Consider the following 16370-nt stretch of genomic DNA (forward strand, 5'->3'; position numbering starts at 1 on the left):
GGCGGGGGCGGTGTCTCCCCGAGCTGCGCAGGCGTCGCTCGCACCTTGTTGATTAGTCAGTGCTGGGAACGCTGCTATGGCGTTTCTCAGACCCGCGGCTCCTCCTCACACGCTCCAGGCGGAGGGAAGGAGGGGTAAAAGAAGGAGGAGGCGAGCGGGCGGCCGCCGCAGCTGCAGACCCGGGGCCAGAGGAGGAGGCGGAGCGGGAGCCGCCGCATACACCCCGGCCGCCGCCGCCCCCCGCCGCCGCCGCCGCCGGGTTGCTGCGAGTCCTCTCCGGGCTTGAGGGCACGCGGGGCGCCCCGGCCATGTCCCGCAGCGGCAGCTGAGCCGGCCGCGGGCCCCCCTCCCTCCCCGCCGCCGCAGCCGCCGCGCGCCCGGGCTGCCCGCGGCCAGAGTGCCCGGCGCCTTCCGCGCGCCCCAGACCGCAAGTGCGAGCAGCGGCGGCCGCCGAGGCGCGGGTGGTGCAGGCGGCGGCGGCGGGAGCGCGGGGCCGGAGGAGGCGGGGAAGATGGACCCGGCGCCCTCGCTGGGCTGCAGCCTCAAGGATGTGAAGTGGAGCTCGGTGGCCGTTCCGCTGGACCTGCTGGTCAGCACTTACCGACTGCCCCAGATCGCGCGGCTGGACAGCGGTGAGTCCCCGCCCGCGGACCGCAGCCTCGGCGCGTCTCTGCACGCGTGTGCCCGGGAGGGTGGGACCTGGTGGGGAGTGGGCTGCCCGCCCCCCAGCGTTGGACTTGGCTCGAGCGGCTGCCGCAGCCCTGGCATGTCGCTCTCAACTGCCCCCAGCAGCAGCTAGAGGTGTGAAAATCAGAGCCCTAGTAGTATAATTTAAAAGGACGCAAAAAAAAAAAAAAAAAAATCAACAGAAGGGAAGCCTCTGCAGATAGTAATCTTGGAGGCGAGCTGTCCCTCCTCACCCGCCTGTAAGAATTACTCAACCTGGGAAACCCTGTATGAGTTATCTTAGGCAACTTTCTTACAAAATAATTGTGCTTTGGGTGGCACCTTTATTTTGGATACTCTCCTACCCCTCCGCCACAAGAAGGAACAGATTTTAGGGGAAAGGCTCCTGGGTGACCAAAAGGGATCACATTTCTCGGAGACCTTTTATTACAGCTTGTCTGTTTTGTTTAACTGAAGAGAAAGTAATTTAGGGCTGTGTGTAGAAAATGTTTTTAGCAGAGGTGATGGTATGCTTAAGGTTAATTATTAGCTTAGCGCCTTTCTAGCCTGGAAAAAAATTGAAAATACACCAAAACCTGTATTGACTTGGAACGTGAGCTCGGAACTAAGAAATGCTTGTGTTTCCTGAAATTGACAACCAGAAACCAACCAAACGTCTCCCAGCTGTTTGTTCTGCAGGTTGACATCTGCAAACAAGTAGATGGATGTGCATACTGTCAAGCGAATAGATACCTTTCAGTTTGAGAGTTCTGACATGTAAGGTGGCAGTTTAGGTGTGTTTTGTCCTTTGTGTTTTGGTAATAACTTCAGTTGATTTTGGCTTCGTGCGATTTCAGGCTGTTTGCAGAAACAGGCTTGCTTCTGCTGTGGGGCTGCTAGAAGCACCTGGGCGCAGGCTGGCGGGCAAGCAGATAGAGCTGTGGTCACACAGGCCAAGTCAGAACAGCACTGAGCAGGACGATGTCATTTCAAGTCACAAGGACTTGGGTTACTCCTTTTGTGGAGTACAGGAATGAGTAACATGAGACGTATAAACGTCCAAAGGCATTTTTGTTCCCGTTCTTTTCTGCGGGGATAGATCAGACATTTGAAGTAATGATGTGAAAAATAAAGGCAGGAAAGTTCATGAACGCTGGAAAACAGTCTTGGCGTGCGTGTTAGCCTTGTTTGATTGGTGGTGGTAGTGGTGGGCTTTGGGAATAAACTAAGAGTTTTAAAAGTAGTAATGAAGTGCACGTGAGTTCAGGGAGGGTCAGGTGGTGTGTTGAGGCATTTCTGCTTAGAGTGGGCGTGCTTTAAATATGCGTCTATAGATCTGAATCAGAGAGAGAGAGAGAGAGTGTGTGTGTGTGTGTGTGTGCTGACAGTGTTTCATTTACTCTTACACCGTGCAAAATTGTGTATATTGGAAGGTTATGTGACTTTTCCTACCGTCTCTCATCTCTGCACACTCCCCCAAAACTTACTAGCTAGGTAGTGAACATTGGTGTGTGCGGTGTAAAAGTCACCCAAAAGTTTCATTAAACTGAAAGTTTAAAGAGGCTGAATACCAGTTGCAGACGTATTAGCTTTATTATCCACTTTCCTCTCTCCGCCATTCATAAAAAGGGTCTGAATGAGCAGTGGACTCATCCCACACTTCTTTTTAAAATTAGGACGCGGGTAGCAAGTCTTAACAGCGTGTCCTTTCAAGCTGTGGAATGGATTTTGATCACTACGTGTAATTCCAATTCTTTATTGTAAGTTTTCTCTTATTCCCGCTTGAGAATCACAGTGGCATACACAAATTTGGAATCATAGCCAAATACTGCTTTATACCTTGCTTCTTTCACTTAATCCCATCGTATTTAATTTTTTTTTTTTTTTTAAGCTGCATGATGTTCCATGGGAAGATGGCTGTATATCTAGTCCCCTGCAGTGGACATCAAGTGGCTTCATTTTTTACAACTATTAAGTTGTGATGTAATGAATACTCTTGTACCTAAATCTGTTTGTTTGGGTTAGTATGTATTCCTTCCCTGCTGAGTAAGCATGTAGATCCGTTTTAAGTCCTTGATACACATTGTCAAATTGCTTTAGAGCTTGTACTCATTTATACGCAAATGAGAATTGTGGGAGTACCAGTGTCCCTACAGCCTGAAAATAATAAATATTTTACAAACAACCAAAAAAAAAAAAAAAAACTCTGCTAATTTGAAGGGGGAAGTGTTAGATTACCAATTACTTTTGGATAGATTTTAAAAGAACTGATGATAGATTCCATGCTTATGTTTTAAAATGTTTCACAGCAATGCTTAGAACATGTTAAGGATATGCCACCATGCTGTATGTGAAATTTGTGCAGTCGTCATTCTGTGTATGTCCTTTTGCCAGTTTTAGTACTGCAGGTACAGTTTATACACGCACACCCTATACTTAGACATGAAAGGTAGTCATTTTCCAAATCACTTGTTTTCAAAGAGGTTAAAGAAATTGAAAAACATAACAGTAGTTGACATTATGTCAAGAGAAAACTGTTGGCTATTTTAAGCAATCATTAAAACCATTAAACATCTGATTTCATAACTGTCGATTATTGAAGGCCTACTATGTGCTGGTACATTTCTAAGTGCTTGATGTATTTTGTCTCATCCTTAGCACCCCATTTTAAGGACTTTGCGAGCCTTGAGATTTAGAGAAATAGGGCGACATACCTAGTAAATGGTGGACTGATTTTCAGCTGACTTTCCGATTCTAAAGACGCCTTTTATCTCAAACTGTACTACCTCCTTCTACTAAATGGGAGTAGATTTAGAGTAGGTCTAACGTCTGCTCTAAATAGCCCCACTGTCTCTCTGAGAGCTTGAGGACAGGAAAGTCAATATTTTTAAAAGAGTGTAGACATCGAATTAAGCGCCGGCCTCATCCATCATATCTAGACGATTTTCTGCTTCCTAAAGGAGTGGCTGAAAAGAGGTAAGGGGCAGAGGAGAAGAGAGTACAGAATCTGGGAAAGAAGGAAAAAAGCGGAGTCTGAGGGCTTAGGGTATGTAGATGTGTCTGTTGACATTACTCCTTAGGACATTTGCCATGTTTAACATACTAACTACACAATAAGTAAGAGCTTTCCAGTTCTTTACCTCATGCATGTCACTAATGAAATGCCAGTCAGACGCATTCAGTATTCCATCCCCAGTGGCAAAATTTGTCATCGTATAAGATAAATACAAAATTAGTGAGCCTTTATGGTATGGTCTCATGAGTCTTTCTGGAGACTAAAAGGAAAGTACTCCAGCGGTTCTCCTTAGGAGTGAGATACATCTCTTCAGCCAGTGTCTAATCCCCATCAGCAAGGCAGTTAAGATCGGATATCTAACTTCATCATCAATCTTAGAAACTTGGCTGCAGAACCAGGTTCAACAAATGTGTTTATGACCAAGAAGAGGGTGGAGAGAATGCTAATCCTCACCCCATCATCAACCCATCCTCGCTCAAAGCTAGGTAGGTGGGGAAATTGTTCTTTCTCTGTCTCTTCAATATTTTGTCTTGGAAGGGCTCTGAAGGGTTGTTCTACAGCAGTGTTCTTACAACTTTTTTTTCTTGTAGTGCCTAAAAATTCTGTAAAACCCTATACCCTAAGCACGTTTTTAAGTTCATTGCTAAAACTTTTCATCCTAAGTTTAAATAGTTGCAAAGGATGTCATTTTTCAGCATACTGTAAATGTTGACTTTTAAAATTGTTACATCATTTAAAAAACTCTGTAGTGGGATCTATATTTAATTCCCAGTATCATTCATTTTTAAAAATGCAGGAGTAAGTTCTTAACAGTAAAATTCTTACATCTTTCCTTTTTCTCCTTAAATTCATATTTCCATTTCCCTTCCCCTACAGAATTCTATCCCAATGTAATATAGTTTTTTTGTTTGTTCGTTTGTTTTGGTAGAAGGAAGGATTTATTACTTGCAGTACATAAAGAGAACACTGGAGATCTTTCCCAAAGCAGTGTCTCCCAATGTAATATAGTTTTATGCATGAAAGTGTCTTATTGATCACTTTGTCTTATGTAACAAAAAAGAATATAAATTGAAATGTAGTATTTTGTATTTCTTTTGGCCATAAAGCTCTTTTTATTTAAATATTTCAGGTTGTTTAAAACAAACAAGTAGAAATTACCTGTCTTAGAGAAGGAGTTACCCAAATGCTGGAGACTTGACTCCTCAACAGGCATCAGCGTTTTTATTTGTCCCTTTGTTAGTCGCCCTGAGCCCTGTGTTCATTACCCTGGGGTAATGAAGATTAGAAAGATCTGGTGAAGGTGATGTAGATGCATTGCTTTTGTAAAGTGGGAGAAGGACCTTTGCGAAGGGGAGGTGATGAAGGACAGCTTCCCTTCGTCAGGAGATAGATGTCCCTCCATCCCAGTCTTGGTTTCAGGCAGATCAGTTTTCAGACAAGAGAATATTTGGAAGTTGGGGATTTAGAAATTGACTCACTTATAGCTGTGATGGTGAACCGCTTGGGAAGTGTTGGCTTTGCTTCAGACACATATCCCAGTTCAAAGAATGCTGGTCTAGAGCAGTGAAAGGTGAGCTTATGGTCCTGTCTGCTGAAAGAAAGAAGAAGACCAAGGCTGCATGAACTGCCAGGGAGAGAGAAATAAAGATGGTGGGCGTTGGAGGCAGCTGCGTATAAATTAGCAGCAGTCTGTCCCTCCTAGCTTTGCGGAGGAATCAGAGTTGACTCTAAGCCCCAGGTGTGTTGGGACTGTGGGAGCTTTGGTATTTGCTTTCTGCTGAGCTGCTTCTCTAACTTTACCATGTAAGTGCCAGGGGGTCTGATGGTGCAGAAACAAGGTGGACACTCAGATGGCAGTGAGGGTCCACGTGGCTGTTTGCAAATGTCAAAGGTGTTTATAGATTCAAGTTTTATCTTTGAAATTAATGTAAATTCCCAAAATCTGCTCCATGACTGGTGTTACTTTAATATATATTAAAAAATTTTTTCTAAAGTAACTTAATCTAAGTCTTTTTCCGGGAAGATGTGCTATGCTAATCTTTGGTTTCATTTCCCTTGGCATTCTAAATTGTAAGAGGATACGTATGCCCCAGGTGAGACAGTTGTTTAAAGGATACTGGATTTGGAGCCTAGAAACCTCGTTCAGTTACATGCATTGCTATTTCTTAGCCATGTGATCTTGGGCAGTCTCTTAATCCGTTTGATTGGTATTAAAGTTTTCTCATGCAGAAAAAAAAATGTACATTATACTTGCCCATGAATCTCATAGTTATTCATTAATCTGTTTATTCAATAAGCTAATATTTATTAAGGCCCTACTATGTGTCAAACCCTGTTATAGGTATCGGGACAGTAGCACGGAACAAATCAGACAAAAACCTCTGTCCTCATGCAGCCTACAATCTTGTGTATCTACTTACTATGATAGTTAAATGCAATAATATATGTGAATACATGTGTATTTTATTATTTCTTTTAGTTAATTTATTGGTTTTTGGCCGCACCACGTGGCTTGCAGGATCTTAGTTCCCCCACCAGGGATCCAATCTGTGCCCCCTGTGGTGGAAGCTTGGAGTCTTAACCATGGACTGCCAGGGAATTCCCAATACATATGTATTTTAAAACAATGTATATGTAAGATTGACATAGTGCAGGCTCAGAGCAATTGATGGGGAGGCTTCAGAAGCCTCCCCTTCTGTTGCCTATCATTTAGGCAACAGAAGTCCAGTGAATAATAAATAGATTTTGCTATCCTTACAGATAAAGAAGCTGAGGGAAACGTTCTGTGTGACTTTAGTCCATTTCCTTCTGAGTATTCCAGGTTATTGACTTAGTAATACACAGGTTATAAAAAGGTGGTGTAAGGTCTTTATCAGAGAGAAAGTCTTGTAAACTAACTCAACCAAGATTGGGTTTGGGAGAGACAGGAAGTTAGTTTTAACTCTAGGTTTTAACTTAATCCAGAACCACATGTGAGCCTGACCTAGTGATACTGAGACACTGGAATCTTTTTTTAGTACATCCTCATCGATGCTTTTATCAGATTGATGATGATTTTCAGAGCACCTATAGTTGGAGAACCGTTAGCAGGAAAGAAGTGCCTAGTATGATGTTATACACAAGGTGGGTTATGAAGAAAGTCTCTTGAATATTCTTTTATATACCATATACTTTTACTTTCCTCTCGTTGTCATGTATTCTAGTTGGCCATGCCTAAAAATTATGAAAAAAGAATAGGAGAGGACCTTGTGGAGGACAGTGGACGGAGAGGTAAACATTTAGACCCACAAGACGAGATTTGGACATGGCTCCTTGAATGCTCTTGCTTTTCAAGTAAGATGGCTGTTTTGAAAGTCTTAAATGAGTATCCACATGACCAGTAAAAAAAAAATCTTAAGATGCTCAGTTCATCTGTAAAAAGAAAACTGGTTTGACCATTGTGATCAACTGCATCATAGTTTAAAGAGAGAGTATTTTAGTCTCTTTACCTCATTTGGCTGCCTTGTTGAAATAGCAAGTTCTAGTAGACCAGCTTGTAAACTCGTTCATTTTTGTTTGAGATTCTTGAGGTATCTGTCTTTTCACTTACTAAGCTGCAGTTCTAGGAAGACTCATAAACTCCCTCTCGTTTTCAGCAGGGCTATCAATCTTAAGAAGACCAGCTATTATATGCAACTTGAAAAATAACTTTTATTGCTGGTTTATGTATTATTTTGTCATACTTGACAAAATATACCTGCTAAAATATTTTTTAAATCTCATGGGATTAACTCCTCTTTTAGATGACATTTCCACATGAAGATGCTCCCCCCACATCTCAGCCTCCACCCCTGTTCCCAGTTTCACAAGATTGTTTACTCGAATTTCAGGTTAAAGGTATTTAGGGTAATTTTTACTGTTTCCCAGCTTCTAAGCACAATGCCTGGTACATAGGAGGCATTCAGTAAGAATGTAATAAATGAATAAGCAAATCTCAGTATTAAAATTTTTAAGGTCCAAATTATCGGTATTACTAAAGCTATGACCTCTGCTAGTCTGACATAGAATTTCACGCTTGCTCCACTTGAGATAAGGTGGTAGGTCCTAAAATTAGCAGTAGGAAAAATAGAGACTGGTAGAGCATCATGATGAAATAATGATCCTTAGGGTCATTAGTTATCAATATTGTAAATAAGTTATTTCTAGAAATTACAACTCATTTTTTCAGATTTTTTTGCTTTCTTACTAGTTCTTTCATTTTGAAATTAAGACGCCTTCTTTACGTACTACATGTAGCTGTGTCATTGAATTTTTAATCTTGTATCACCTAGAATACCATAAATCTTTGGAACTAGTCAACTCTTAAAACAATAAAGAAAAACCCGATTGGATAGTCAGCTAGCCATTTAACTATCCATTGTCTCATCTTCTCAGGGCACCAGGGATTTTACTTCTAAGCAAAACAAGCCACTTGGTTTAAGTAGTGTTGCAAAACTACAACTGCTAATTTGGTACAGTTGTCATCTTCCTAGAATAGCCCCAAGATTGACTTCAAAACGTAGTGTCTTAATCCCAGACAATGAGTTTCCTTTTTGCCATTGCAGGAGTATTACATAGTGGTAAAATAAAAAGGAAAAACCAATATTCCTGAGCCCTTTTCTAGTTCTGGGGATGAATTACTTTATATATACTTATAGGACAAGTCATTTTAATTGATTCTGCTACTTCTTAAACCTACTTTGAAGTATTTAAATACCACTTGGGCTTTGATGACTTGAATGGTTGTTTAATAAATATCAAGTTATTGAATTCAAACTGCAATGTGAAGTCTTATAGTTATGAAGCTAGTTGTTATTCAGGCTAATATTTAACGTGTACGTTAAGTTACTACGATTAGCCCTGGTTATAGCTTAGAGAGGAATGTAATTGTGAGCAGTGCTTATGTTTGTATCCTTGTGAAGATTTAAAATAGGTTATGTTCTGTTGTTTTTTTCCACTCAGTAGAGAAAAATTTCCTTGGTCAGATTTTTTTTTCAAGGTGACAATTTTCTCAATACCAGACTTCAAGATGTTAGAAATGAAAATGTGCCCTTGATAATTGGTTCACATTGACAGTATTTTCCTCCTAGCAGAGAACCAGATTCAAATATCCAAAAGTAACTGGAAAAGGGTAAATATTTACTTTTCTATTTTTAAACATATCTGTTACCTTGTAGGTAATTAGGAAGCACTGGTTATAAGAGACTTTTGTCATCCATTCAAAAAGACGTTAATGAAATGCCAGAGGAAGCTCACTTGAATAACTCCAGGCCATCCATCTATGCAGACGCTATACTCCGTGATTGATATTCACTTTGAATTGCCACTCTCTTCCTTTAGCAGCAATGGGCAAGTAGGGAATGGCTGGAATCAAGGACCTAACATCTATTCCATTGTCATTCCTGGTCCCCAGTAGCTTGTGCTATGAAATCTTCAGTTTGTTTCAGGTTAACATTTAATGTCATGCAGGATCCGTTTTTGCCTTGGACCACTGACCCGCAAAATCAGTCAAGCACCAGACCCAAGTTAAAAACAATTCAATTAGTTATGCCTAAAGAGAGCGAGAGCTCTAGAAGGTTCAGATTACTTATTTAAAAATAATAAAGAACATAAAGCTTCATTAAGATATTCTGCTGTTATTTTTTCCTGTTTATTTTGGTCCAGTCTTTGGTCTGTTAAGAGGAAGGGAGCCACTGAGAGTAGACAGGATCAAGAGAAAAATTTTCACAAGCTCAGCATGGCCAGGTACATCAGTTTAGGTTAATTTCAACTGTGTGTAACAAGGACCAAAAAAAAAAAAAGTGGAGATTTCTTTTTCATATAACAGAAGTCTAAAGGAACATGGTCCAGGATGATAGGGCAGATCCACAGAGTCAAGGACCCAGGCTCCTCATGTCTTTCTGCTCTGTCATCCTCAAGAGGTAGTTTTGACTTTATGGTTCTCGGTGGCTGCTAGAGCTCCAGCGGTCGTGTCTGCATCCCAGACAGGAGGAAGGGAAAAAGGGTATGTTTTACTGCACCGCACTTACATCTCATTGGGCAGGACTTACACACTCTTATATGGGCAGGAAGGCAAAGAACTGGAGTCTTAACTGGGCACAGTGCCCAGGGTTTTTTATTGCAGGAGAGGTGAGCAATGAATATTGGGAGCCGCCTAGCAGCTTTTGCCATTCAGATTTTTGCTTTGATGCCTTTTCTTTACTTTTTTCCTCCTATTCAAAACTTACTAAAAGAGTCATGCCTTGTAAATAACTAGTAAGAACCTCCTGTATAGCACAGGGAACTCTACTCAATACTCTGTAATGACCTATATGGGAATAGAATGTAAAAAAGAGTGGATATATGTATATGTATAACTGATTGACTTTGCTGTACAGCCGAAACTAACACAACATTGTAAATCAACTGTACTCCAATAAAAATTAATTTTAAAATAAATAAATAAAGGTACTGTGCATCTTAAGAAAAAAACAAAGGTCATGCTTTGGGCCCTAATTCCTTGACATCTCCTTGTTAAGGTTCTTCCTTAGCTAAGAGAGTAGGAACTTCTTGCCCCAACTTACTTTTCTGTCTTCATCCTTGAGCTAAAACCTTAAAGCGGTTCTATTTAAGAGGCCCCTTATTAGAGGTGGAAGTACTTTATCAGTAAGCCATGAAAAGTTTTATACTCTAAGAAATTGTTGTTAGAAGGCACTCTCACGTTCTTTTTTGGTTTGTCTCCTTCTCAGGTTTTGCCCCTAACCTGATATACACAATGGGGATAGTTGTCCAACTTTTTTTTTTTTTTTTTTGGTTGCATTGGGTGTTTGTTGCTGTGCGCGGGCTTTCTCTAGTTGCGGCGAGCGGGGGCTACCCTTTGTTGCGGTGCACGAACTTCTCATTGCGGTGGCTTCTCTTGTTGCGGAGCATGGGCTCTAGGCGTGCGGGCTTCAGTAGTTGTGGCTCGCAGGGTTCAGTAGCTGTGGCTTGTGGGCTCTAGAGCACAGGCTCAGTAGTTATGGCGCACGGGCTTAGTTGCTCCGCGGCATGTGGGATCTTCCCGGACCAGGGCTCAAATCCGTGTCCCCTGCATTGGCAGGCGGATTCTTAACCACTGCACTGCCAGGGAAGCAGTGTCCAATTTTTTAAAGGTGCTTTTTTTCCTGCTCTATTTCTTTTGCCAGAGAGGCTTGGCGGGTTTTTTTTTAAACATACTTACTATTTCCCCCCCAGATATCATTGTTATAGAGAATTTGGAAAATGTAGACAGAAAATGACAGAAATGAATATCAGTGTTAATTCCAGAGGTTATATAATTTGTTATGTAACCTTTTTTTTTTTAATTTTATTTATTTATTTTGGGCCGCGTTGGGTCTTCGTTGCTGTGCACAGGCTTTCTCTAGTTGTGGCAAGTGGGGGCTACTTTTCGTTGCGGTCCGGCTCGCGGGCTCTAGAGCGCAGGCTCAGTATTTGTGGCGCACAGGCTTAGTTGCTCCGTGGCATGTGGTATCTTCCCGGACCAGGGCTCGAACCCGTGTCCCCTGCATTAGCAGGCGGATTCTTAACCACTGCGCCACCAGGAAAGTCCTGGAACCATTATTAACATTTTCCTATTATGCATGCATGCCATGTAAATGGAGAATATATATAAAAGTGAGGCCAAGCTATATGTAAGACTTTTAAAATTTTGCATTGTATCATGAGCATTTTCTTTCATTATTAATATTCTTTGAAAATAAAATTGTCATGACTGAATGTGATTCCTCTATTACCAATTAACCATTATTTATTTGACTATTTTCCACTTGTTAGACATTTAGTTGTTTTGAGTGTTATGTTTTTGAGGCTATCTTTATGCTTAAATTTGTCAGTTTTATACAGCATTTCATTATTTGGGATTCCTGGAAGTGGGATTAAAAAAATTTTATTTTATTTTTTTAGATTGTTGATGTGTATTGCTAAATTGTATCCGGGAAAGTTTGTACCATTAGCAATGAATGAGTAATATCATTGTGCATCATTGAATATCATAGGTGTTTTTCAGTCTTTGCTAATTTAGATAATTTAAAAATTGGCACTTTTTCTAATTTGTATTGGTTTGATGACTAGTAGAATAAATTCAATAATTTTATCATATTTGTGAATTTTATGAGTTCTTTGTTTAGTTTTTTGGTAGAGTTGTTTTTTAAAGCTTCTGTAATAAAAATGAAATCCTAGTGTCCTTTATTCTTGGTTTTTCTGCAGGATGTTTATAAATAATCTCCAGGTTTCAGGTGGGCTTAATCACTTTATAAACTTCTGTTCTATTTTTTCCAGTTAATGTTCATAAATAGGTATTACCTCTTTCTGAAATTGAATAAGTGTGGTTAATTTACTTTTCTTCATCAAATTGGATATTGGATTTAAATGTTATGTTCAGTGTTGCATTGTGGCCAGTCAATAATCTCATGAAAATCTTGATAAAACCATGTTGTGTGTTCGTAACTATAATTATACATACAGAATTTGAATTCATGTCATGGAGAGTTCCCACTGGTACGTCATTGTTGACAAATTCCTGTGCATTGCATAAAACTAAGCTGACAAACTAGGTTCATCACTATTTGGTTTTAAAGACTAAGAATGAATAGACAAGTTTATAAAAATATTTCATTATTTTTACATGTAATCTATAATGAACCCTGAAGTGCTGCATTTAGGGCAGTTAGAGTTTTCTATTCCATTTCCTATTCTCTCTCTTGTAAGCGTTGGGTTTTGGCAAATTGGGAGCCTGTTGAAGCTTAGAATCTGAGTGCTGATGTGAGAGAATAAATACTAGAGATTCACAGATAACTTCAAGACCAGGAGAGAAGCAAACGTGATAGTTTGAATGTCGTTTCATTTCCTCTGTTGAATATCTGTGCAAATGTCGACTTTGATGTAGTAATATTTAAGAAGAAGGGAACCGGAGATAAGAGAAGGAAAGCCCGGTGTAATTCTTTCTACGTATAGACAGTGATTGATGGGGGAATAAAATACATATCCCACTGCCAACTTGGCACCTGAGGACTCTATAAATAGTTGTCTTTATCAGAGGCTTGAGGTGACAGTTGCTGAAAGCACAGTACAAGATGACTTTAAGAGAATCTTTTCGCGCCAAAGAAGAAGCCTCAAATTAACTTCACAGGGGATCAAGTGGCTTGTGAATTGTACTTGCCCCTCCCCCCAGTCTTCTGTCTTTTTTCTTGACTCTGTTGGGAAGTTATCAATCTGAGCAGGTTATATACAGTTGAATACAGTAGCTATCTGAGGAGTTTCGTGCTAATGGACACTAGAGGGGGAGGGAAGAGGAGAAATATATGAACTAAGTTATAAATACCATGTATAGTCTATTTAGTTTTTTAAATCGTCACAATGAAACAAAACTTCATTTCTCCCAATTATAAACATCATGTATTCACAATTAAAAATTTGAATGCATGGAAATATTCTAAAACTAAAGATAATCTGAGGTCCCACTATCCTAAAATAACTTGGTGACTGTCCTCTCTCGCATCCTCTATTCTCTTTCTCTCTTACACTCTTATAATTTTACAGAAACGAGGCATTTTATCTACCGCTTTTGTTTTTTGTTTTTTTACTTTCTCCCTTCACGTCAACCCCCATTCCTCCCATCCAACCCTGCCTACCCACACAATTCACTTTAATAACACAGGAGTATCTTTCATATTTCCTCTATGCTCATATAATTCTGCATTGACGTTAGATATACAGTCCTCCCTCAGCATCTGCAGGGGATTGGTTCCAAAACCCCCACAGATACCAAAATCTGTGGATGCTCAAGTCCACATAGTAAAATGGCCATAGTACAGTGGCCCTCTATATCCATGGGTTCTGCATCCATGGATCCAACAAACCTTGATTCGAAGACAATACTGAAACAAAATTCTGTCATTGCTTTTTAAAAACAGGATTATATTATACATACTTGTATGTTATACATACTTCTTGGCTTCTTGTTTATGTCACTCATGGGAATCTTTCTAAATCATCTGGTGTAAAACAAATTCATTTTTGTTAACAGCTGCATAATAGTCCATGGTATGGGTATACTCATTCTTCTGTTGATTTGTGTTCAACTTGTTTCTAGTTATTGGTCTCTATTAATTATACTTCACTAAACCTCCATGTACATAATGTTGTTAATTTGTTCATTATTTCTATAAAAGTCTGTGGTTTCTCTCACATATCTTTTACTTCTCCCCCAAAACATCTTTGATGGCATTGTCTTCCTGATTCTCTTAATCTCACATGCAAGGATCAAAATGAAATCTTTTTAGAAAAAATTATTTAGGGAAAGTGGGTCTTCTATCCCAGTTTCAGAACCCAATTCACAGAAGTGGAACCGATTTAACAGCAGTTGCCCAAATGCTGTCCAAAAAGTCGGTAACAATTCTCATTTCCATCACTGATGAATGAGAATACCATTTCTGCAAATCTGTGACAACCATTAGATGTTATAAAGTTTAAAAGAAATATTTGCCAGCCTAATGGACATAAAATGAGATCTAACTGCTATGTTAATTTGCATTTGCCTGACCATTAGTGATTTTTGTGCCCTTTTAATATGTCTATCACGTAGACTCGCTCTTCTGCAAATTGACATATTTTTTGCTGCTTTTTCTGTTGTCATTTTATTCTTGCCAATTTCTACGTGCTGTTTATAAATTATAGAGATTTTTTAAAATTTACATTTACCTTATCTGTTGACTTTGTTTATATTATATGTATCCATTCAAGAGTTTAAAATTTTTACTTAGACAAGTGTCTTCTTTTTTTCTTTTTAGAAATTTCATGTAATGTCTGAAACATTTATATTAACATAATTCCATACAAATAACCTAATGAAAGTTTAGTATTAGTTGTTTTCTTTGTTTTTTTATACTGCAGGTTCTTATTAGTCATCAATTTTATACACATCAGTGTATACATGTCAATCCCAATCGCCCAATTCATCACACCACCATCCCCACCCCACCGCGGTTTCCCCCCCTTGGTGTCCATACGTTTGTTCTCTACATCTGTGTCTCAACTTCTGCCCTGCAAACTGGCTCATCTGTACCATTTTTCTAGGTTCCACATACATGTGTAAATATACGATATTTGTTCTTCTCTTTCTGACTTACTTCACTCTGTATGACAGTCTCTAGATCCATCCACATCTCAACACATGACTCAATTCCGTTCCTTTTTATGGCTGAGTAATATTCCATTGTATATATGTACCACTTCGTCTTTATCCATTCGTCTGTTGATGGGCATTTAGGTTGCTTCCAGGACCTGGCTATTGTAAATAGTGCTGCAATGAACATGGGGGTGCATGTGTCTTTTTGAATTATGGTTTTCTCTGGGTATATGCCCAGTAGTGGGATTGCTGGATCATATGGTAATTCTATTTTTAGTTTTTTAAGGAACCTCCATACTGTTCTCCATAGTGGCTGTATCAATTTACATTCCCACCAACAGTGCAAGAGGGTTCCCTTTTCTCCACACCCCCTCCAGCATTTGTTGTTTGTAGATTTTCTGATGATGCCCATTCTAACTGGTGTGAGGTGATACCTCACTGTGGTTTTGATTTGCGTTTCTCTAATAATTAGTGATGTTGAGCAGCTTTTCATGTGCTTCTTGGCCATCTGTATGTCTTCTTTGGAGAAATGTCTCAGTAGGTCTTCTGCGCATTTTTGGATTGGGTTGTTTGTTCTTTTACTATTGAGCTGCATGAGCTGTTTATATATTTTGGAGATTAATCCTTTGTCTGTTGATTCGTTTGCAAATATTTTCTCCCATTCTGAGGGTTGTCTTTTTGTCTTGTTTATGGTTTCCTTTGCTGTGCAAAAGCTTTGAAGTTTCATTAGGTCCCATTTGTTTATTTTTGTTTTTATTTCCATTACTCTAGGAGGTGGATTAAAAAAGATCTTGCTGTGATTTATGTCAAAGAGTGTTCTTCCTATGTTTTCCTCTAAGAGTTTTATACTGTCCAGTCTTACATTTAGGTCTCGAATCCATTTTGAGTTTATTTTTGTGTATGGTGTTAGGGAGTGTTCTAATTTCATTCTTTTACATGTAGCTCTCCATTTTCCCCAGCACCACTTACTGAAGAGACTCTCTTTTCTCCATTGTATATCTTTGCCTCCTTTGTCATAGATTAGTTGACCATAGGTGTGTGGGTTTATCTCTGGGCTTTCTATCTTGTTCCATTGATACATGTTTCTGTTTTGTGCCAGTACCATATTGTCTTCATTACTGTAGCTTTGTAGTATAGTCTGAAGTCAGGGAGTCTGATTCCTCCAGCTCTGTTTTTTTCCCTCAAGACTGCTTTGGCTATTTGGGGTCTTTTGTGCCTCCATACAAATTTTAAGATTTTTTGTTCTAGTTCTGTAAAAAATGCCATTGGTAATTTAATGGGGATTGCATTGAATCTATTGGATTTGATGGGGATTCCATTGAATCTATTGGATTTCAATAGATTGCTTTGGGTAGTATAGTCATTTTCACAATGTTGATTCTTCCAATCCAAGAACATGGTATATCTCTCCATCTGTTGGTATCATCTTTAATTTCTTTCATCAGTGTCTTAATAGTTTTCTGCATACAGGTCTTTTGTCTCCCTAGGTAGGTATATTCCTAGGTATTTTATTCTTTTTGTTGCAAT

The 16370-nt window shown here is 39.6% G+C and overlaps 1 protein-coding gene across 3 annotated transcripts in view; it reads left to right on the plus strand.

Annotated features, from left to right (window-relative positions):
• Nucleotides 1-500: 500 nt before the first annotated feature.
• Nucleotides 501-16370, plus strand: part of GAREM1 (GRB2 associated regulator of MAPK1 subtype 1) — a gene marked incomplete at its 5' end in the record, with an annotated part of 210356 nt that continues 194486 nt past the window's right edge. For 2 of the 3 annotated variants that reach the window (XM_082416022.1, XM_082416023.1), the window contains one exon: nucleotides 501-632. In XM_082416022.1, the coding sequence (XP_082272148.1) occupies nucleotides 512-632 (121 nt within the window). The remainder of the gene's footprint in view (nucleotides 633-16370) is intronic. The other variant, XM_082416024.1, reaches the window with a different exon arrangement.

The sequence above is a fragment of the Balaenoptera physalus genome, assembly GCF_965194825.1.
Source record: "Balaenoptera physalus genome assembly, chromosome: 12".
In the NCBI taxonomy this organism is placed as follows: domain Eukaryota; kingdom Metazoa; phylum Chordata; class Mammalia; order Artiodactyla; family Balaenopteridae; genus Balaenoptera; species Balaenoptera physalus.